Here is a 20190-nt window from a genome sequence, read left to right as displayed (position 1 = left end):
CAGTTGTTAATTAGAGCGCGTTTATTGAGATGCATGCGTCCCTAACACACATTTGTAAAGCTTCAGTGTAAATAGATTCATCCTAATTTGGGAGGGAAGCGGTCGAGCAGAGGCGCGGCGGTGCTGCGTTGCAGTGGGGTGAGGGGACGCAGGGGATGCCTGGGGCTGATGTGCAGCAGCTCATGTGGGGCAGTGGCTGCCCTGTGGGGTCTGCCTGTGGGCCCCAGGGCTGGGCCTGAGGGAACTGCGAGCAGAGGGGCATCCCATGAGGACACCGTGCTCCCCACACTGCTGCATTTTGGGCCAGCTGTCACTGGTGCCAGCACTTGGGTCACCCCCTGTGCCTCAGTGTCCCCCCGTGCCTCAGTGTCCCCCCCCTCACTGTCCCAATGCCCTCTATGCGCTCCAGTATCCTCCCGCACCACAACGTCCGCCCAGTGCCTCAGTTGTGCTGCAGTGTCCCAGTGTCCCTCTGTGCCCCCGTGTCTCAGTGTCCCCACGGGGACGAGGAGCCGCTTCCCACGACAGGGGCAGAGCGCGGAGCTCGCTGCCCCAGGACACGCGGGGGGGGAATGGGGAGGAGGCGAGGGGCTATGTGCCGTTGCCGGGACCCCCGCGTGGGGGCGGCCCGGCCGGGAGGGAGAGGAGGAAGAGGAGGAGGAAGGCGGGAGGCGAAGGGCGGCGGTGGTTCTGCCCTACCCCCCTCCGCCCCGTGCAGGGGAGGAGGAGGGCGGGCAGCAGCCGGGGGCGGCTCGGGCCCCCCCGGAGGGAGGCGGGGAAGGCGGCGGCGGGGGCGGACGGACGGTCGGACAGACGAAGCGCGGCGCCCGGAGCCCAGCGCCCGGCTCGAGCCGCACCGAGCCCTGCAGGTGAGCTCCAGGCAGCGGGCGGGGGAGGGCGGTGCTCCGAACCGGGATTTATCTGCACAGAGCTCGCGTCCTGGGAATGGGGAGCGGAGACCGGGACAGGACGGGGCACGGCAGGAGCCGGGCTGCTGGCCTATGAAGTCGGGGTGCAGGGGTATAACGTTGGGGATGTTGGGGAAACGACGGTACAGAGTCGGGGTGCGGTGCTATGATGTCGGGATTTAGGGGTACAGAGTGGGGATAGAGGGGTATAAAATCGGGGTGCGGGGTATAGGGTTGGAATGCAGCGTGATAAAGTTGGGATGCGGTGTTACGAAGTCGGAGTAGAAGGGCAGCAAAGCCGGGATGCAGAAGTGGCAAAGCCGAGACGCAGTGGTGTCGGGTCGGGCTGCAGCGCCGTGAAGTTGGAGTGCAGGGCTACAAGGGAGAGCGCGACAACAGCAGAGCTGAGGGTGTAAAGTCGCAGTGTAGGGGATGAACAGGGGGAGCGGGGGGTCCTGTGCGTGTCCCACCCTGCAATGGGGGGCAGTGGGGAGTGGGGCAGCAGTATCGTGCTGTTTCACAGCCTTGCTTCGTGGCAGGAAGCGGGCAGGGGGGGTCAGGTCGCAGTGACCCGAAGTGCTTTGGACCACTCCAGGGAACCACGTGGGTCCGGGAGGCAAAAGAGAATCAACTGAGAGTTCTTTTGGGATCCTCAGCAGGAAGCACGTGGGGCTCTGGGGCACCTCAACCTGACTTTGGGGTGCATCTGCACGTTGGGGTTCGTGGGTCGGGTAGCAACCCTGAATGTGAAATCTGGGTGGGGGGATCCAGCGGTGGGTGGGGGCCTCACTGCAGCCCCAAAGGCTGTGTGAGCTGTGGCCGAGTGGCTCAGGGCCTCCTCCATGCTGGTGGCTTGCAGGCGGCTTCCCAGTGTGGGGAATGGCCGGGGCCCACCGCCCACCTGCCTGACTGCCCATCTCCCACCTGCAGGCAGCTGAGTTGACCCCGAGCTGCTGCCACGGGCACCATGAGGGGTCTCTTGGCCCTCGTCCTGGTGGGGCTCATCAGCGCCTGCGATGGGACGGAGATGCCAGCAGAAGAAGGTAAGGGGCACGGAGAGTAGGGGCACAGGATCTGCACCCCCCAGGATGCTCCCTCCTTACCTGTCCCTGGGTGTTCAAGGAGAAGATGAGAGAGCAATGCTGGAGCCACGAAGCGTGGGACAGAGGTGGCTGGGGGTCACCACGAAACATGCCGGATCCCCACGTGCCGGCAGCGCTGGCAGCAGGGCAGGCTGTGTGCTCCCTGTGCCGACTGCGCGGGATGTGGGGCTTTGCTCAGCATCCCAGGCGGGCCCAGGGCCAGCGAGAGCAGCGCCAGCGCCATTGGGGGGAGCCGGGCCGGGGACACCCCGCTCCCACCCACATCACCCCCGCAGCGAGGGAGGGGGCTTGGCCACGCTTTGGTTGCAGGTGCTGGTTGCCAGCTGGCTGTTCTGTCCTGTAGTGGGGCTGCTCGGAGCTCATGGCGCATTGTGGCTCTGGGTGCAAGGTGGGAAGGGATTTGGCCACAGTGCGTGGAAAGAACGGAGGCACGGGGCTGTGGCCATGCTCTGGGGCGCAGCGGGCATTGATAGAGCCCTGAGGGTCCCCTCTGCGGTGTCCCTGACTGTGTGTGGGGCGCAGTGTGGGGCCTGGCTGTGGGGCGAGCTGCAGGCAGATGGTGGGGAGGAGCTGCTGGCAGCAAATCCGTGGTTGCATCAGTCCTTGTGGGGGTGGAGCGGAGCTCATCCTGCTGGGGGGCACAGGGGCTGCAGCCCCTTGGCACAGCCGGGGCACCCGGAGGGCAGAGCACCGTTGTTGGCACGGCACTGTGAGGTCCTGGTGCAGTGTGTGGGACTGGCCAGCACTGGCAATGCTGCTGCAGGTTGTTAATTAGGGAAACGAGGGCTGGGATGTCCTCAGAGCAGGCAGTGCTGGGGGTGAGGCTATACCCCCTGCCCCGAGCAATGATCTCAGCACCGCCTGCGCATGGAGCTGCGCTCTGGCAGCACAATGTGCTCCAGGGCCAATGCCAGCCCCACAGTGCGAGTGAGTGGGCAGTGATGGGGAGAAGCTGTGGGGCGCGGGCTGTGGGACGGAGGCGGGGGATGGCCCTGCGCTGCTGCCTGCACTGAGGCACAACAAATCCCTCTTTCAATATCCTCTTGTTTCCTCCTCCATCTCGCTCCTCCCAACATCTGGCAGCATCCAGCGGAGGTGGATGAATGATGTTGGAGTGGTGATCTGTCAACTCTGGGTCTGACGCAGTGCTTCCTGCCTGCCCCCATTCCCTCGGTGCTGCTCACCCCTCACCTGGCAGCCCTCACTCCCACCCCACGTGCCGCCAGCTCTGGGGATGCAGCAGGGCATACAGGACGCCATCTCCCCGCGCTGGGTGGCCGCGGCGCCGGGCCCATCTCCTGATGGTGATTCCAGGCACGGGGCTGGTCCAGACAAAGCACAGCTGGGGAAGGCATTGCATGCAGTGACCTCGCCACGCAGAGCCAGGGCTGAGCTGGTGCTGCGCCCGCTCACAGCACGCGGCTCCGCTCCTGGTGGGCGCTGTGCCGGAGCTGCCATGGTGGGGGCTGTGCGTGCCCCTGCTTGGAGACACTGCAGTGACACTGCGGTGAGGCGGTGGTGACACTCTGCTTTGCCTTTGCAGGGACGCTGTGCCCGCGGCTCTGGGATGAGGATCTGGTTGGGAACAAATATGAGAACGTGACGGGTGAGGAAACGGTGACGGGAGCCTGGCTACGCAGGGATGGGTTGTGCAGCCACGGCGATGCCCTCACCCCCTTCGTCCCCCAGGCTTCAACCTCATTAAGCGCTTCGACCTGCTGAAGATCTCCTCCGTCAAGAAAGTGCGCGGCCCACGGGGCACGGTGCTGCTGCGGCTGGGGGCCGTGCCGCTGGTGCAGCCCACACGGTGAGTGCAGCCCCCCACTCTCAGCCTGCTCCCACCCACCCCTCCAGCAGCGGACCCGGCCCTTCCAGCCCTGCGTGATGCGGGCAGCGAATGCAGCAGGACTGTGGCACCCGCAGGGGTGTGGAGGTGCCGATGGTGTGCGCTGCCTGCTTTCCTCCTCGAAAGTAAATCACTCTGGGCGGTGGGGACGCAGCCAGCCCTTACGCAACCGCTGCGCTGCGGATGCTCTGTCTTTGCTCTCCTGAACTTGGCAGGCACTGCCTGGGGTCTAATGAGCCCGAAGTGCTGCACAGCTCTGAGCAGTGGGTGCGGGTTTGCTGGGGCCGTGCAGAGCCCAGCCCTGATGTCTGCATCACATCCCGTCTGCCTGTGCCTGAGGCTCTGCTCTGGCTGTGCCAACTCATGGCATTGGGGCCAGCAGCTCCGCGGGGCTGCCACGCTGGCATGGGGACACCGTGGGGTGGGAGAGCATCCGTGTGCTGGGGAGCAGCGTAGGAAGGGGATGCGCTTTGCATTTCCTGAGTTTGGCAGTGGGAAAAGGGCTCAGAGTTTGGGGGTACCTTAGGGTGAAGGAGAGCCAGCTTCTGGCCCGGGCAGCTAAGTCCTTAGATGGCTTTTGGAGGCTGCAGGCTGGTGTTGCTCTTGGCTGGGTGCCTGGAGACAGTTCTTGGGAAAGCTCAGCACGGGGATGGCACCGGCACCAGGCACCTATGGGTGCTCTGCTGCCCTGCCCCTGCCCTGTGATGCCCAGTGAGGGTGGCCCTGCACCCCATGGAGGGGACAGCCCACTCCCACACAGCCACCCTGGTCCTGCTCCAGAGCGGTGGTTTGGAAAATTGCTGCTGTGGTGGAGGTTGGGAGCTGAGTGCATCCCAAAGCAAATAGCTGCAGTGGTGGAGCGGGCGGAGAGTGGGGCCTGCGGCTGCCTCAGCACATTGCCTCCGTGGGAGCATCCATCCTGCACAGCCCTCGGAGTGGGGATGGGCTCCTGGCTGCACAGGGACAAAACCAAGTGCTGCAGCAATAAACGCTCCTGGGTGCCACACCAGTAGGAGGTGTGGGGATACCCAGCGCTTGGGGTGCGAGGTGGGGCTGTGCCATGGGGCAGGGGTGGGGACAGAGCCCCTGGCACAGGCTGGGCTGTGTGTGGGCACGAGGATGCTCCGTCCTCAACTCTGCACGCACTTTTGGCTGCTGTGAGGGCTGTGGGGCTGAGATATGGGGCTGTGGGGCTGTGCTTTGGGAAAAGTGTCACTGAGGTCCGTGCCCCACCGGGCAGGAGGGAGCAGCTCTGATGTTTATCTCCTGTTCAGCTCCTGTTGCACAAGTGCTGGCATCTCCCAGCCAGAGCCCACGTGTGTTCCAGCAGAGATACAAACAGCTCCCAGCCCCACACAGCTCTTGGTCCAGCACTGTCCTGGGGCTGTACTTCCCAGGCCAGCCCTGCAGCGTGGCTCTGGGGCCACAGCTGTTCCCGTCCCAGTGGGGACAGCTTTGTGGGGCTGTTGGGGACGCGGTGCTGGTGGTGATGTGGAGGCCCAGGATCGGTGCAGATGCAGCTCACTTGGGCCCTGCTGATGCCTGTTCCTGCAGGCAGGTGTTCCCCCACGGGCTGCCCCCTGAGTTCACCCTCATCCTCACCTTGCTGCTGAAGAAGAACAGCACCGGGGAGCACTGGTACCTCTTCCAGGTCACCGACCGCCACGGCTACCCCCAGGTACGGCTGTGGGACCACGGGATGTGGGGACAGGGGACCGCCAGGTGCCGTCCCTGAGCACGGTGTCCCCTCTCTGCCAGCTCTCCCTGTCCGTGCACGGCCCCGAGAAGAGCCTGGAGTTCCAGGCCAGGGCTCCGGGATCCACATTTGTCAGCACCGTCTTTACGGGGAAGGCGGTCTCGTCGCTCTTTGACGGGCGGTGGCACAAAGTGCTGGTGGCAGTGCAGAGCCGCGCCGTGTCCCTGCACGTGGACTGCGGCTCCATCTCCTCCAAACCGCTGGCACCGCGGCGGGCGCTGACCCCTGAGGGCAATGCCTTCCTGGGGCTGGATGCCGTGCGCGGGACCCCGGTGCGGGTGAGTCCCCGTGGGGTTGCGGGTTCGGGGTTTGGCACCGGGGCCATCACCCCTCACCCCACTGTCCGCGGTGCCGCAGTTCGACCTGCAGCAGGCGCACATCTACTGCGACACAGAGCTGGCCCGGCACGAGGGATGCTGCGAGATCTCAGTCAGCGGGGTGAGCGCTGCAGGCAGGGCCTTGCTGGAGGGGAAACAGCTGCGGGTGGCTGGGGATGCATCGTGAGCAGTGTGGCACATGGCACATCTCCCCGCCAGCACCGCGGTGCAGGGCGCATCCCTGTCCCCAGTTGCGTTGGCTCACAGCCCCCTGTGCCCTCTTCTTTCCCGTCAGTGCCAACCTGAAGCGCCCAAGACGCGGCGTCAGGCAGAGCTGATGCAGAGCAGCAACCTCATCGAGATCTCCCCGCAGCCGCAGGGCCGGGTGTTCACACGCTGCTTCTGCCTGGAGGAGCCGCTGGGCCCGGTGAGGCGGCGTGCTGGCAGCCTCAGCGTGCAGCCACGTGGATTCAGCCTTGGAAAAGCCCTGCCTCACTTTTTCCACTGCCTGCAGAGCTGGGAGGGAGGGAGCGCACAGGAGCCGGCGGCACGGAGTGCTGGGAAGGGTGGGAGGATGGGGGTCTGCTGGCTGCCGGTCCTGTTGGGCGGGGAGGGAACACATGTGGGTTGGTAGCCAGGGGTGTGTGGGGTGGCATTGGGGTGCAGCTGTGGGGTAACCCAGGGGGTGCATGGAGCAGCATCAGCCCAGGGTACAATTTTGGGGTACCCCAGGGGTGCACACAGAGGCATCACCCCAGGATGCTCTGCTCTCTCCCCAGGAGCCAGCGAGAGAGAAGAGCAGCCTGAAGGGAGATCGTGTGGAGAAGGTGAGATGAGGGTGGGCAGGAGCCCCCCAGCCCCCCCGCCCTGCTCCCACATGCCCTGTGCTGCTCTTCCTCCTCCGCCGCCTTCGGGCGGTTCTGCCAGAGCTGCAGTGCTGCTGTCAGGAAGCGGCGTGTCTGCTCCCCCGAGCAGGAATGAAGGCCCCATTTGCTCTCTGCTGCTGCTGGAGCAATCCCAACCGCGACTCAGGGCCTCTTTGTTCCTTCCAAGCGGCCACAGAGCTGGGAAACATCTCCAGCACAGCCCGTGCCCCGTCCCTGCACCGCCCTGTCTGGCTAAGTGGGATCCCACTGGGCATCCCTGGGGGCACGGGGACCCCTTGGCATGGGGCTGAGGGGTGCAGGGGGGTCTGAGCCTGCCCAATGCTCCTTCTCACCTCTGCTCCATGTTGCTTCCCACAGGGCTACAAGGGGATGTCCAGCGAGGAGGTGAGGCTGGGGGCTGTGGGCAGGGGGGACCCCTGGGTGCCCTCAGCCATATGTTCCTCAGTCCCATGGCAACACGCTTAAGTGGCTGCTTTGGCTCTGAGGACCTGTGGTCAGCCACAAAGCCACAGGGACAGCCTGTGCCAGGCCATGTGCTTGCCCCCTCTGGGGTTGGAACTCTTTCCTCCATTTCCCTTTTCCCACTCCACACATCCCCACAGCTCTGTGGGTACAGATGCCCTCTCCATCTCTTGCAGTGCCCGCCCTGCCCATCGCAGATGGCTCCAACGAATGTGAGTGTCCTGGGGCTGCACGGGGTTCTGGGTCCATGTTCAGTGTCACCTGTGGCTGTGCCAGGCGCTGTGACACTTCTGTCTCCTCTCTGTAGGTGACGCTCGGTCCCCCAGGACCCAAGGTAGGTTTGTCCCCCCCCAGGACAGCTCCAGCAGGGTTTGGCTGCGGAGACCCCCGGCTGTGCCTCAGGCACAGTGGTGAGGGGTGCACGTGGATACAGGGGCAGTGATGTCACCTCTTGTCACCCATTCTCTCACAGGGTTTGAAGGGAGAGCGCGGCCTGCCCGGCACCCACGGCACCAAGGGGGAGAAAGGCGAGCGTGTGAGTTTCCCCAGCAGGGATCCCGCTGTCCCCCTGTGCCGTGGGGCTCCGGAGCCGTGTCCCACTCTGAGCCACCTCCTCCCCTCTGCAGGGTGCTGACTGCGTGCGCACAGACCCCACTGGCCCTGTGCAGGTGAGACCCCCCCCTGCCCACAGACACCCCTTTGCCCCATCTCCAACCCCACCTCATCCCCACCCCCTTCTGTCCCCTTCTGTCCCCAGTGCGCTGAGGGGCCGCGGGGCGAGCAGGGGCAGCGCGGAGAGCGGGTGAGTGGGGCTGGGGCTCCTGCTGGATGTCAATATTTGCACGCCCAGCCTCTGCAAGATGTGCCTGAGGGTCCCGCTCACACTGCCCTCTCTGTCCCACACAGGGGCTGCCAGGGGCGGCCGGTGCCGATGGGCAGAAGGTGAGGATATGGGATGAGGACATCTGGGCACAGCATGGTGACAGGGGTGCCGGGAGCTGGGGGTGCCAACGTGGGGTTGGATGCATACAGAGCCCATGGGGACCCCGAGGGTTTTGTTGGGGGCATGTGGGGCAGTGGTACTGAGGACAAAGGGCAGCACTGGGAAGGTGAGGAGATGACATTGCAGATGTGGGGATGGGGAGCCCAGAGGCACAGAAGGGACAAAGCTCTGCCTGAGGGAGGTGATGCTGGTGACATCTCTCTGTCTGTCCCACAGGGCCAGAAGGGTGAGAAGGGTGACGGAGGACTCCAGGGCAAGCCAGGCCGCCCGGGTCGTGATGTGAGTAGTGCCAGTTGTGGGGCAGGCTGTGGGGCACCAGCACCCCCAGACCTGCCCACCTTGTGCCATGCACGGCACTCACCACGCATCCATCCCATCAGGGCCGGCCTGGAGAGATCTGTGTGGTGGGTCCCAAGGGCCAGAAGGTAAGTGTGGTCTTGGTGGCATCTGAGAGCACCCAGGAGCAATGCCATGGACACCCCTCCTTCCCTTCCAGGGGGACCCAGGCCTCGTGGGACCTGAGGGGCTGGCGGGAGAGCCGGGGCCACCAGGGAAACCGGGCGCACCGGGGATCGGCTTTCCGGGGAAGCCGGTATGGATGCTGTGCCGTGGGCATTGCTGCAGGAGGGGCAGTGAGGGGATGCTGCTCCACAGGGCCCCATGGCTGCCACACAGCTGATACCATCCTCTGCTTTTCAGGGTGATCCTGGTGGCCCCCCAGGTCCAAAGGGAGAAAAGGTGAGTAGAGGGGGATGGGGGGTGCCCACTACCTCCTCCTGCCTGAAGGGTCGGTGCAGGGCTTATGGGACCCTCTCCGGTTGTGTCATGGTGCTGTGGCTTCATTGGGGGCTCATTCAGGGGAGTGGGAACCCCTTGCCTGGGGAGGGGCTGCTCAGGAGATGCTGAGAGCCCTCCATGGGAGCTTGGCAGCTGCTGGGGCTGCCTGAAATAGCTGGTGCTGGGGAACATGGAAGAGGGGCTGGTTCCAATCCCTGATTTATGGAGCCGGAGGGGAGTGCTGGGGAGGGGGTAGGATGCTGGGTTGGGGGCATGGGGCTGAGGGGCTGCAGCTCCCACTGTGCCAGGCTCACACTGCCACCTCTGGCTCCAGGGCAGCTCAGGAGCTCCTGGACCCGGCGGATCTCCTGGGACACCCGTGAGTACCGACCGCTGCACTTGGAGCCAAACCAGGGTCACAGACGGGTTCCTTGGCGCGGGGTTGGGGCTGCTTGGCCCAAGCTACAGTGGGATCCGAGCCCAGACATAAGAAGGGTTTGGGATGGTCGGCAGCCTTGCTGGGGGCTGGTATGGGCCCCACAGCAGCTGGGGGTTTGGGGGTGCTGAGTGCAGGCAGACAGAGCTCCAGAAACCCAATGCCCTGTTGCCATCCCCTGCCTTCCTCCTGCAGGGACCACGCGGCGTCCTGGGGCCCAAAGGAGACAAGGTGGGTGCAAGGTGCTGGGCACAGGGCTGTGCCTTTCCCGGGGCTCGAGGCTGCTCGGGGCCCCTTGGGGAGCCCCCTCCCCGGGGCTGTGTCTCACTGTCCCTGTTTGCAGGGTGAGCCGTGCCAGCCGTGCCCCGCTCTGCCTGCAGGGATGCTCAGCTCTGCGGGGCTTCCTGGAGCGCCCGGCCCCAGGGGGGAGCCCGGGACACCTGGCAAGGATGGAGTGTCGGTGAGTCGGGCTGTGAGCCTGTGGGAGGGTGTGAGAGGGACTTGTCTCTGCAGCTCTAAAGACTGCCTCTCCATCTCCAGGACAGACCCGGCCCTGCAGGACCCAAAGGGGACAGGGTAGGTGATGCAGGGCTGAGTGCGCTGGAGTGGGACAGTGCTGAGCATCAGCTCCTCTCTTTCCTTCCCAGGGAGACCCTGGCATCAATGGGATCAAAGGGGAGAAGGTGAGGGGTCCGTCCTGCTGTCCCCCGTCCCACTGTCCCTTTGACCTGCCCCACAGACAGTCCCACAGCCCCCCATGCCTCTCACAGGGGGACTCCTGCCTGTCCTGTGACACCCGTGTCCTCGCTGCGCTGCTGCGGGAGCCCCCCGAGGGGCGTGAGAGTGAACTGGGATCACTGGTGAGTGCATGGGACTGAGACCCCCAGCCCCACTGAGACCCCATCCCCATGCTGCTGTGGCTGTGTGTGACCACACGTGCTGATCAGCAGGACAAAGCAATCCTACCTGGGCTGGCTGGCATCAAAGGCGAGAAGGTGGGTGACTCCACAGCCCCCTTTCTGCCCACTCCATGGGCTCAGGGAGGCTGCCTGACCCAGACCCTGACCCTGCTGTCTTGCAGGGAGCTGGTGGCCAGGAGGGACCCGCAGGCAGACCGGTGAGTAGAGTGTGGGTGGGGGGCTCGTGAGGGTCTGTGAACTCTGCAGGCTCATCTCTGCCATCACAGGGGCTCCCTGGGAGCAAGGGTGATCCAGGTGTGCGGGGGCTGAAAGGGGAGAAGGTGAGTGCTGCGGTGTGTCCCCAACCTCCCTGCCCCATCACGGAAGTGTCCCCATGCAGGTGGGCCCTGGGATGAGGCTGGGGGTCAGTTCCCCAACCCGGCTCTGAGCACGCTGTCCCCCGCAGGGTGAGCCATGTGGACAGTGTCCCTCAGCTCCACAGGCACTGGAAGGGGCAGCAACAATGGTGGCTGTGCCCGGAGCACCGGGACCGCAGGGCAGGGATGGTGCTCCCGGCAGAGCGGTGAGTTCCCCCAGTGTCTGAGGGATTCCTCTTTAGGGGCCCAGGGATGCTCTGGCCTCATCAGTTCCTCCATTCCCACAGGGCAAGCCTGGTGATGCTGGCCAGAAAGGGCAGAAGGTGAGATGGTATGGGGGGGGGGGATGCAGAGGGGGCTGTGGACCCCCCTGTCTGTGGAGCTGGGCAGTGCTCCCTGCGCTGTGCCAGCCATTGCCTTCTCTTTGCAGGGGGACGTGGGCAGCCCTGGGGACCCAGGCACACCGGGCACAGATGGACTGCCAGGGCTGTCGGGTGAGCCGGGCATCAGGGGTCCGGCCGGCCCCAAAGGCGAGAAGGTGAGGACCCTGCACTGGAGTGGCTCAGGAGGAGACCCTCGTCCTGTCACCCCGTCCCGACCTCCCCTCTCTGCTCCCTCCTCCTCAGGGAGACGCCTGCGAATCCTGCCCCACGCTGCAGGGGCACTTCTCAGACGTGATCGGCATCCCAGGAAAACCCGGTGCCAAAGGGGACCAAGGAGCTCCGGGCATCGGGCAGCCGGGCAGAGCCGTGAGTGCCCCGACCCACAGCAACCCGCCAGCACCGAGCCCCGGGGTGACCACGCTGTGTTGTAGGGGAAGCCGGGGCTGCCGGGGATCCGAGGTCCCGCTGGGCTGAAAGGGCTGCAGGTGAGTGGGGCCGTGGGGGTGGGCGATGGGGGGTCCTCAATGCCTCTCACTGCCCCTCGTGTCTGCAGGGCGAGCCAGGACCGCCAGGCATCGGCAAGCCGGGACCACAGGTGAGCGCCTGCTGTGCCGTGCCGTGCTGTGCCATGCTGTGTTGTGCTGTGCTGTGCCAGGCAACTGCCACCTTTCTCCCTCTCTGTTTTCCCAGGGAGAGCCTGGGAGCACTGGACAGCCTGGGACCCCCGTAAGTGTTATTCTGGGCTCCCCAGCACTGAGGTGCAGCAGACTCTGGTCCCACAGTTCCTACACCTCCCCCATGCAGCTCCCCTGCGTTGATGGTGACAGCACAGTCCTGGCTCTGGAGTGGCCTTGGGGACAGTGCTGTCACTGCTGCTGGCTGAGTGGGATGGGTGGGGAGAGTTAATGGCATCTCCTGTCCCCAGGGACCCCCCGGGCCCCAGGGACCTCCAGGAATGGCGGCAGAGAAAGGAGCCAAGGTATAGGAACGTGGCATTGAGCTTTGTCCCCCTGTGCTGCCTCATGTTCCTGTGCTCTGGCAGGGGTCTGCCACTGTGCACCCCCAGCTGTGATGCCCCCCAGCTCTCTCTGCCCCTCTTTGCCCTCAGCTCCTGCTGTCCTTTCTCTGCAGGGATCTCCAGGGCTCAAAGGTGCCGTGGGCCCCCCCGGGCCACCAGGGACCAGCGTCACTGGGCCACCAGTAAGTGCAGCCCTGAGGGGAACATTGCCATCACTGTCCTCTTGGCGCTGGGCTCTGAGCTTCCTCATGCTCCTCTTCCTCTCAGGGCCCCGAAGGGCAGCGGGGGCTCCCTGGGGTGCCTGGCTCCAATGGGATGCAGGTAGGTGTGGGATATGGTGGGGGCACAGCGGGGCTGGGGGCCACCTGCTGACATCCATCTGTGCTTTTCTGCAGGGAGAGAAGGGTGCCCAGGGTGAGAAGGTGAGTGGGTGCTGGGATGAGGATGGGGCTGCACCTCTGCTGCCTTCCATCACTCTGCTCTTGCTCCATCTTTCTGCAGGGAGACCCCGGGGAATGTGCGTGCCCCCCCAGCCCACGCCAGGACCCCAACCACACTGGGATGCCGGTGAGTGCCGTGGGTCCCATCCCCATTCCCACAACTCAGTGCCATCCCACCGAGCATCCCTCCTTTCTCTCGACCCCAGGGAGCTCCAGGACTCTGGACCGGGACATCCTGGCAGCCCCAGCCGGGTCCCCAGGTGGGTGCTGTCCCTGCGTGTGGCACAGCTTCCAGCTCACACTGCTTCACTTCTCATTTCCCTGTTCTGTTTTGGGGTGTTGTAGGGTCCTCCCGGAGCGCCTGGTCCCCCCGGTCCTCCTGGTGCCCCGGGTCGCCAGGTGGGCAATGGAAAATGGAGACAATGGAGTGGCCAGCAGGATGAATCCTGGCCCTCATTGAGCAAAGGGTTTCAATAGTCAGAGCTCTCTCCTTGGCTTTAGGGGGTCCCGGGACACAACGGATTGCCAGGGCTGCCCGGGCCAGCAGGAGACCTGGTAGGTGGTGGCTGTTCTGGGCACAGTGCCCTGCAGGCATCTGTTGTTCATCCCTCCCACTTCCCTTCCGCATCCCTATGCATCCCTCCTGCACCCCTCCCTCATATCTTGCAGGGACCATTGGCTGTCATGGCTGAGAGGAACATCGAGGTGCTGAAGGTGAGAGCCTGGAGTGGGACCTGGGGTCACACCACCCCCTTGAGCCCTTCGGGGAGCTGCTGACCCCCCCACCTCTTCCCAGAACATCTGTGGGGACTGCGCACAGCTGCAGGCGGCCTTTGAAGCACCCAGAAGCTTCAAGGGGGAAAAAGGAGACCAAGGCATGCCAGGAGCCCCCGGCAACGAGGGCTGTGCACGTGTGAGTATTGGCACAACTCCCACCTGGAACTGGTGCACCTTGGGTGAAATGCAGAGATGCTCCCGAGCACCCGGGCATCAGCTTGTGCAGCACTTGTGCAAAGCAGCACTTGTGCAAAGCAGCAATTATGCAAAGCAGCACTTGTGCAAAGCAGCACTTGTGCAAAGCAGCAATTGTGCAAAGCAGCAGGAGCTTGCAGGGCTGGGCAGGCTCTGGGCACGCTTCACACAGCTGGCACGGGGTGCCCCGTGGGGACATGAGCTGATCCTGTACAGCTTGGGAGCAGAGGGTGCTGAGCACTGCTCCCAGCTCAGCCCCCAGTGACTCTGGGTTTTCTTGCAGTGCTTTGCCCAGTTCCCAAGAGCTGAAGAGGCTCGGGTGAGTGACTCAGGACATGGCCCTGCTCTGCTGGGCTGCTTGGCAGGGTGCTTGCTGGGGCTGGATGCTGCCGTTGGGCTCCTGATGCAGGTGCTGACGTGGTGCCATTCCTGCAGGGTGACAGCCCAGACACAGACTGTGTGGGTGAACCCGGGATCCCCGGTGCCCCAGGTGTCCCGGGTGAGAGAGGCGAGCAGGTGGGTGCCCCTGGAGCTGAGTGGGGCCGTGTTCCCATGCCGTGGTCCCATCTGATGGCACCTTTCCCTCCCCAGGGCTTACCAGGACAGCGGGGACCCCCAGGGCCACCCGGGCCCATCGTAAGTAGCCATGCTCAGAGGCGGGGGGCTGCGTGGGCATCATGTCACTGCACTTTGAGTCGCCAAGGAAGGACCTGGTGCCCTGCCATGAGGCCACGGTGACAGGCAGCGTGGAGCAGCGGCACGGAGATGGAGCAGGACCCTATAGAGCTGGGCTGGGGCTGAGCTGCCCCACACCGCCTGTTGTGTGGCACTCTGAGGGCTCAGCCCCGGCCCCGGTGGGCGCTTCCAGGCTGTGACCTCCCCATTTCTCCCCTCAGGGCCCCCCAGGCTTTCCTGGCACGCCTGGCGCACCTGGACTGCCCGTAAGGACCCAGCAGGGCTCCGTTCTGTGCCGTCTGTCGCTGCTGCTTTTTTGGCTGTGTCCCCATCCCAGCTTCCCGGGAGCAGCCACAGCACGGCTCTGCCCTTCTCCATTCCCCACATCTCCATCCATTCATGCCTTCCATCTCCATTCAGGGGCTCTCACTGGTCTCAGGCTCAGGAGCATCGCCCTGAGCTCAGGGCGCAGCTCCCTTCTGCCATCCGCTGCCCCTGCTGGGTCCTACACCACGGCAGGACCCGGCCGTGCCAGGAGGGTGGGACAGCCAGCAGCCGGGCACATCGCGGTGCAGCCACATGTGTGCGCTGGGTGCAGCCGGTGGTCCTCAGCCCGCCCCTCTCAGGGCCGGGGGGATGCTGCCGTGCAGCCGGTGCGCTCGTCCTCACCCTCCCCTGGTCCCCGGCTCCTCCAGGGTCAGCCAGCATCCACCACCATTTCCATCTGCATCTTCATCCTCATCTTCCTCCCATCCCCACTCTCAGGAAGTGTCTGTGGGGTTGGTGGCAGTCCCACTCCAGTGGCTCTGGGAGGATCCTGCCCACCCCTCGTCCTGCTCCCATCCCCTCACCTGCTAACGTCACCGTAACATCACGGTCTGTGTGGGTCTGTGTGGGTCTGTGTGGGTTGTCGCTCTGTGGTGTCAGCCTGTCCCGTCCAGACTCCACTGTGTCAGCACCACATAACCCCCACTAACCCCCCCAGCAGCCAGAGGGGCTGCTGGTTGTCACCTGTGTCTCTTGTCACCTGTGTCACCTGTGTCACCGTGCCTCTTGTGCTGCAGGAGGATGGGCAGCACTGAGTGCCCTAACCAGGCTGGAGCTGTGCTCCAAAATGTGTCCTGGCTGTGGGCACCCCTGCATAGTGCCCCCCCTGGCCGGGCTCCCTGCAGACCCCCAGGGTCTGCCCTGGCACTGGGGGTGGCACAGGTGGTGGTGCCCCTATACCCAGTGTGCGCCCAAGATGTGCACAGCAGAGCTGGGGGGCAGAGCGCAGCTCTCGAGGGTGCATCCCCCTGCAGCTCCTCTTTTCTCCCCCTCCAAAGGGTCTCCAGGGGGAGCGAGGCCCTGCTGGGCTGGCTGGAGCCAAAGGGGAGCCGGTGAGTGCCATGGGGGAGGAAGGCAGGAGGGGCTGGGGGACACCGCTGTCCCTGTGCACCTTTCTGGGGTGCAGCTGGCTCAGCACCACCCCCCCCTACACAGGGACCCCCAGGACAGCCTGGCTACCCTGGTGCCACAGGCCCTCCTGGCCTTCCTGTGAGTAACGTGGGGAGCCCTGCAGCATGCGCCAGCCCCCCACCACCTCCTGTGTCCCCGTGCTCCCCCCTCGTGCTTGCTTGGGCCCCCACGCTGGCAGGGACAGGTGGGCGGTCAGGGGACCTGAGTGGGCACTGAGTGCCACATCCCTGCAGGGCTCACCCCTGCCCTGTCTGTCCCTTGTCCCAGTGTCCCCAGTGCCCTGTTGATTCCCTCTATTCACTGTGCCCCCCCACCTACTGTGCCACATCCTTTCCCTCCATCCATCCCTGTGTCACATTCATGACCCACCCACATCCTATGTCCCATCCCCTCTCCGTGTCCCATCAGTGCCCCACATCCCATCCATGCCCTGTGTTCCCCACTCCATCTCCTTCCTCCTTCAGGGCATCAAAGGTGAACGAGGCTATGTGGGCCCACCGGGGGAGAAAGGGGAACTGGTGAGTGCAGTGCTGCACCCAGCTGTGTGGGGCAGAGGGGTTGGGGGCTCATCCGGATGCCCCCTCACTGTGGCGTTGTAGCTGCCTCTATCTGAGCCCTGTTCTCCCTTCCCCAGGGCCCCCCAGGCTTGGATGGTCTCCCCGGTGCCATGGGGCCAGCGGTAGGTGTGGGGCTGTGGGGAGGGGGCGGTGGTCCCAGGACCCCACGGGGCTCACACTTGGCTGTCTGCAGGGACCGAGGGGTGAGCGCGGGCTCCCAGGCGGTGCTGGTGAGAAGGGCGATCAGGTGAGATCCCCAGGTGGCCGGTGGCTGAACCCATCCCTACAGCCCCTTCCCTACAACCCCATCCTCACACCTCTGTCCTGCTGGCCTTGTTCCCTTTGGGAAGAGGATCCGTGGCCATTGGGCAGGACCCAGCTCAGCTCTGTCTCTCCACAGGGCTTCCAGGGCCAGCCCGGCTTCCCAGGGCCACCTGTGAGTACATCCTATAGGGCAGGGGTCGGGATCTTCTCCCTGGGCACATACAATGGGACGATGCCAAGAGAGCATCCCTGTAGCAAACCCATTGCAGTGAATTTGGGGATGAAGGGATCCACGAGAGGGGGGGATCTCATTCATCCCTGGGGAATATTGCTCTCCTGCTCAGGGCCCCCCCGGCTTCCCAGGGAAGGTTGGCCCCGCTGGGCCGCCGGGACCTGCGGCAGAGAAGGTGAGTGCCATGGGGACAGGAGTGGGTGGTGGCACCGGGGGACAGCCTGACCCTGGCGTTGTTCTCACAGGGCAGTGAGGGCGTGCGGGGGCCCACAGGGATGCCAGGGCCCCCTGGACCCCCTGGACCTCCAGGCATTCAGGTAGGGGATCCCCCTGCCTATCACAGTGCCCCTGTCCCTGTGCTGGTCCCTGGGGAGCTGTTCTGGGCTCGTCACCCCCAAGTCCCCTCCTTGTCCCTGCAGGGCCCTGCTGGCTTGGAAGGACTGGATGGCAAGGATGGCAAGCCGGGGCTGCGGGTGAGGCGTTGGGGTGTGCCAGGCTTTGAGGGGCAGCACCACCCCATAGCCCCTGGATGTCCCCAGCCTATGTCTATCTCTTTCTTTCTCCCTAGGGCGACCCTGGCCCCCCGGGGCCACCAGGGATGATGGGTCCTCCGGTGAGCGATGGCTTTCCTGGCGCCCGGACTATCCCACGTGCTGCACCAATGCCACCACTGTGGCAGGTGCAAGTCCTGACCCCAGCCCACCTCTCCTCTCCCTCCAGGGCTTCAAGGGAAAACCGGGGCACCCAGGGCTCCCGGGACCAAAGGTCGGTGGCTGGGGGTCCCTCATTGTCCCCAAAGCAGTGGTCATCCTGCAGTGGTGAGGGTCTCTATGCACTGTGTTGCCCACCCCGTCCCTTTGTCCTTGCAGGGTGACTGCGGCAAACCTGGTCCTCCTGGGAGCACGGGTCGTCCCGGGGCGGAGGTGAGAGAGTGGGGAGGGGACAAAGGAGCCCTGTGCTGAGTGATGGGACCTGCACCCCTCCCTTCATCCTACTGCCTCCTGCAGGGTGACCCTGGCCCCATGGGACCCCAAGGCCGGCAGGGACCCCCGGGACTCATTGTAAGTGGCTGTGTTCCCTTGATGTGCACTGTCTACACTGGGACGGTGTAGAGAGTGCTATGGGGCTGTGTCCCCAAACCAAGGGGCTCTGCCTCCTGCTGAAACCCCTCTCTCTGCCCCCAGGGCCCCCCTGGCAGCCCAGGGCAGCCTGGTCCTGCTGGCCTGGCTGGAGTGGTGAGTACCTGTGGGGCTGCCCTATGGTCCCCCAAGTGACAGAATGGGGACAGGAATGGGGACAAAGAGTGGTGGCCATCCCCATCTCACACTGCATCCACACCGCAGGGGATGAAGGGTGAGCGTGGCTCAGCGGGGGACCGAGGTCTGCCGGGAATGCCAGGACAACCAGGGCCACCGGGACACCCAGGGCCACCGGTGAGAGCAGTGGATGGGCACAGGGGACTGCGAGCACCGTGCCAAGCACACCTCATATCACCTCGCTTTCATCCCACAGGGGGAGCAGGGACCGGATGGACCCGTTGGTAAAGAGGTACAGGAGGGGCAGTGGATGCTGGGGTGCCCCTGGGACAGCCCCACCGCCCCACACCTCTCTGTCTCCCCAGGGCCCCCCAGGAAAGCCTGGCACTGCAGGACCCGCTGGCCAGAAGGTGAGGTCTGCCACCGTGGTGTCCCCAGTCCTACCCCACAGCGGGGGTGCCATGGTGAGAGCTCTGCTTGTCTGTGTCCCCACAGGGTGAAGCCGGGTCCCCTGGAATGCGAGGGTACCCTGGGGAGAAGGGCCGTGCTGGATCACCTGGAGGGCCAGGGAAGAGTGGCTCCATGGGCCCCATAGGGCTGCGGGGTCCTGCAGGAGAGAGGGGTCCCCCCGGCTCACCAGGACCTGCGGGCAGCCCCGGGCTGCCAGGACCCCCCGGGATGATGGTAAGCGGGGGGCAGCCGGGGGCAGGAGCTTGACTCCGAGGCACAGAGCCAGGGCTCAGCGGCCGTGTCTTTTCTGTATCTCCTCCAGGGTGACGTGGTGAATTACGATGAGATCAAAAGGTTCATCCAGCAGGAAATTAGCAAGATGTTTGATGGTAATGGGGGTGATGGGGGCAAGGGCTGGTGCTCCTCCAGCCCCCCCAGGCCCCGCTGAGCCGCCTGTCCCCACAGAGCGCATGGCATACTACACCTCACGGATGCACTTCCCGGTGGAGATGGTGGCAGCCCCAGGCAGACCAGGTCCCCCGGGCAAGGATGGGCTGCCTGGCCGGCCGGGACCCCCAGGATCCCCAGGGATGCCAGGGCAGATTGGCAGAGAGGGGCGGCAGGGTGTGCCAGGCATGCGGGGTAGGTGCTGCCCACCATGTCCCCAAGTGCTGGGGTCTCCGCTGTGATGGGGTCTCACCATTCACATCTCTCCTCCAGGGGAGCCGGGTGCCAAAGGAGAGAAAGGGGAGAAGGGCATGGGGCTGATGGGGGACAGTGGCCCACCGGGACCCCCAGGTGACTTCCCATTCCCTCTCCATGTTCCTGATGATGCCGTCAGCTCGGTGCCACCTTCCTCCATCGCTCTCTTTGCCTTCCAGGTCCCCAAGGGCCACCAGGCTATGGGAAGATGGGCCCTCCAGGCCCCGTGGGGCAGCAGGGCATCCCCGGCATCCCCGGTCCCCCAGGTGCCACGGGGCCGCCGGGCAAAACGGGGCACTGCAGCCCTGCTGAGTGCATGGGCGCTCTGCCCATGGAGCAGCCACTCTTCCAGCCCAAGAATGCCAAGGGCCCTTTCGGCTGAGCCGGCCCCACCGCTCCCCACTGCTGCTCTTATTCTTGCCCCCGTTTTCCAGGGGGCTGCGCTGGTCCCGGGGGGGTGGGTGGTTGTTGTAGGGCAGGTGGATCCTGCCCAGCCGAAATACAGCCGTGCTGCTGCCCCACACCTCGACTCCTCTTGTGTGGTGTCTCATCTGATCATCCTGTCCCCATCCCTGTCCCTACCCCCAGCCCTGTGCATGGAGCTGAGGCCAGTGCCCTGATCCTGCCCTCGATGACGGTAGTGATGATGATGATGATGATGGTGATGATGGCAGTGATGATGATGGCGATGACTATGATGTGATATTGACGATGGAGATCACAGAATATCCCCAATTGGTCCCATAAGAACCGCCATAAGAACCAATTGGTCCCATAACAACCCATAAGTCCAACTCCAGTGGTGATGATGATGGGGATGTGGCTGATGGCAATGATGGTGGAGATGATGATGGCTGTGGCAGGGATGGTGATGGTAGTGATGACAGTGATATAATGTTGATGGTGATGGTGGTGGTGGTGGTGATGATGATGATGATGATGATCCTGGGCCTCATGTGGGGGAATCCTGCACCACTGGTGGCACTGGGAGCTCCTCAGAGGTTTCTGGCCT

The 20190-nt window shown here is 64.7% G+C and overlaps 1 protein-coding gene across 5 annotated transcripts; it reads left to right on the top strand.

Moving 5' to 3' along the window:
• Window positions 1-729: 729 nt before the first annotated feature.
• Window positions 730-19701, top strand: COL16A1 (collagen type XVI alpha 1 chain). Of its 5 annotated transcripts, none has more exons than XM_085208741.1 (72): window positions 730-869; window positions 1839-1951; window positions 3555-3617; window positions 3701-3818; window positions 5412-5535; window positions 5616-5891; window positions 5971-6051; window positions 6226-6357; window positions 6710-6757; window positions 7175-7201; window positions 7456-7491; window positions 7587-7613; window positions 7752-7814; window positions 7906-7947; window positions 8037-8081; window positions 8186-8221; window positions 8499-8561; window positions 8663-8707; window positions 8779-8874; window positions 8982-9020; window positions 9394-9438; window positions 9691-9726; window positions 9839-9955; window positions 10036-10071; window positions 10143-10178; window positions 10266-10355; window positions 10446-10490; window positions 10577-10612; window positions 10682-10735; window positions 10861-10977; window positions 11059-11094; window positions 11202-11309; window positions 11398-11520; window positions 11586-11639; window positions 11708-11749; window positions 11845-11880; window positions 12080-12133; window positions 12286-12354; window positions 12440-12493; window positions 12568-12594; window positions 12674-12739; window positions 12819-12872; window positions 12958-13011; window positions 13114-13167; window positions 13282-13326; window positions 13409-13525; window positions 13868-13903; window positions 14020-14100; window positions 14176-14220; window positions 14481-14525; window positions 15585-15638; window positions 15742-15795; window positions 16182-16235; window positions 16352-16396; window positions 16468-16521; window positions 16675-16710; window positions 16883-16945; window positions 17016-17087; window positions 17190-17243; window positions 17339-17383; window positions 17491-17535; window positions 17640-17693; window positions 17778-17831; window positions 17955-18005; window positions 18114-18203; window positions 18283-18318; window positions 18392-18436; window positions 18522-18710; window positions 18799-18865; window positions 18942-19118; window positions 19197-19274; window positions 19358-19701. In XM_085208741.1, exons 2-72 carry the CDS (start codon window positions 1876-1878, stop codon window positions 19558-19560), a joined length of 4869 nt encoding a protein of 1622 aa, XP_085064867.1. In that variant the 5' UTR covers window positions 730-869; window positions 1839-1875; the 3' UTR covers window positions 19561-19701. The 5 variants fall into 5 exon arrangements, with proteins under 5 accessions (XP_085064867.1, XP_085064865.1, XP_085064868.1 ...); XM_085208739.1 differs by having other exon boundaries at window positions 10443-10490; XM_085208740.1 differs by lacking the exon at window positions 730-869 and adding an exon at window positions 1002-1020 and having other exon boundaries at window positions 10443-10490.
• The last annotated feature ends 489 nt before the right edge of the window (window positions 19702-20190 follow it).

Source organism: Meleagris gallopavo, chromosome 25 (assembly GCF_905368555.1).
Source record: "Meleagris gallopavo chromosome 25, MGAL_WU_HG_1.1, whole genome shotgun sequence".
Taxonomy (NCBI): domain Eukaryota; kingdom Metazoa; phylum Chordata; class Aves; order Galliformes; family Phasianidae; genus Meleagris; species Meleagris gallopavo.
Note: the sequence above shows the minus strand (reverse complement) of the source record. Positions and strands in the feature narration are given on the sequence as shown.

Excerpts from the sequence above, each read along its gene's own strand:
- COL16A1 (XM_085208739.1), top strand. The coding sequence starts at position 1,876 with ATGAGGGGTCTCTTGGCCCTCGTCCTGGTGGGGCTCATCAGCGCCTGC. Across the intron at positions 5,536-5,615 it reads ACCGCCACGGCTACCCCCAG|CTCTCCCTGTCCGTGCACGG; the intron begins GTACGGCTGTGG and ends CCTCTCTGCCAG. Across the intron at positions 17,536-17,639 it reads CAGGGCTCCCGGGACCAAAG|GGTGACTGCGGCAAACCTGG; the intron begins GTCGGTGGCTGG and ends TTGTCCTTGCAG.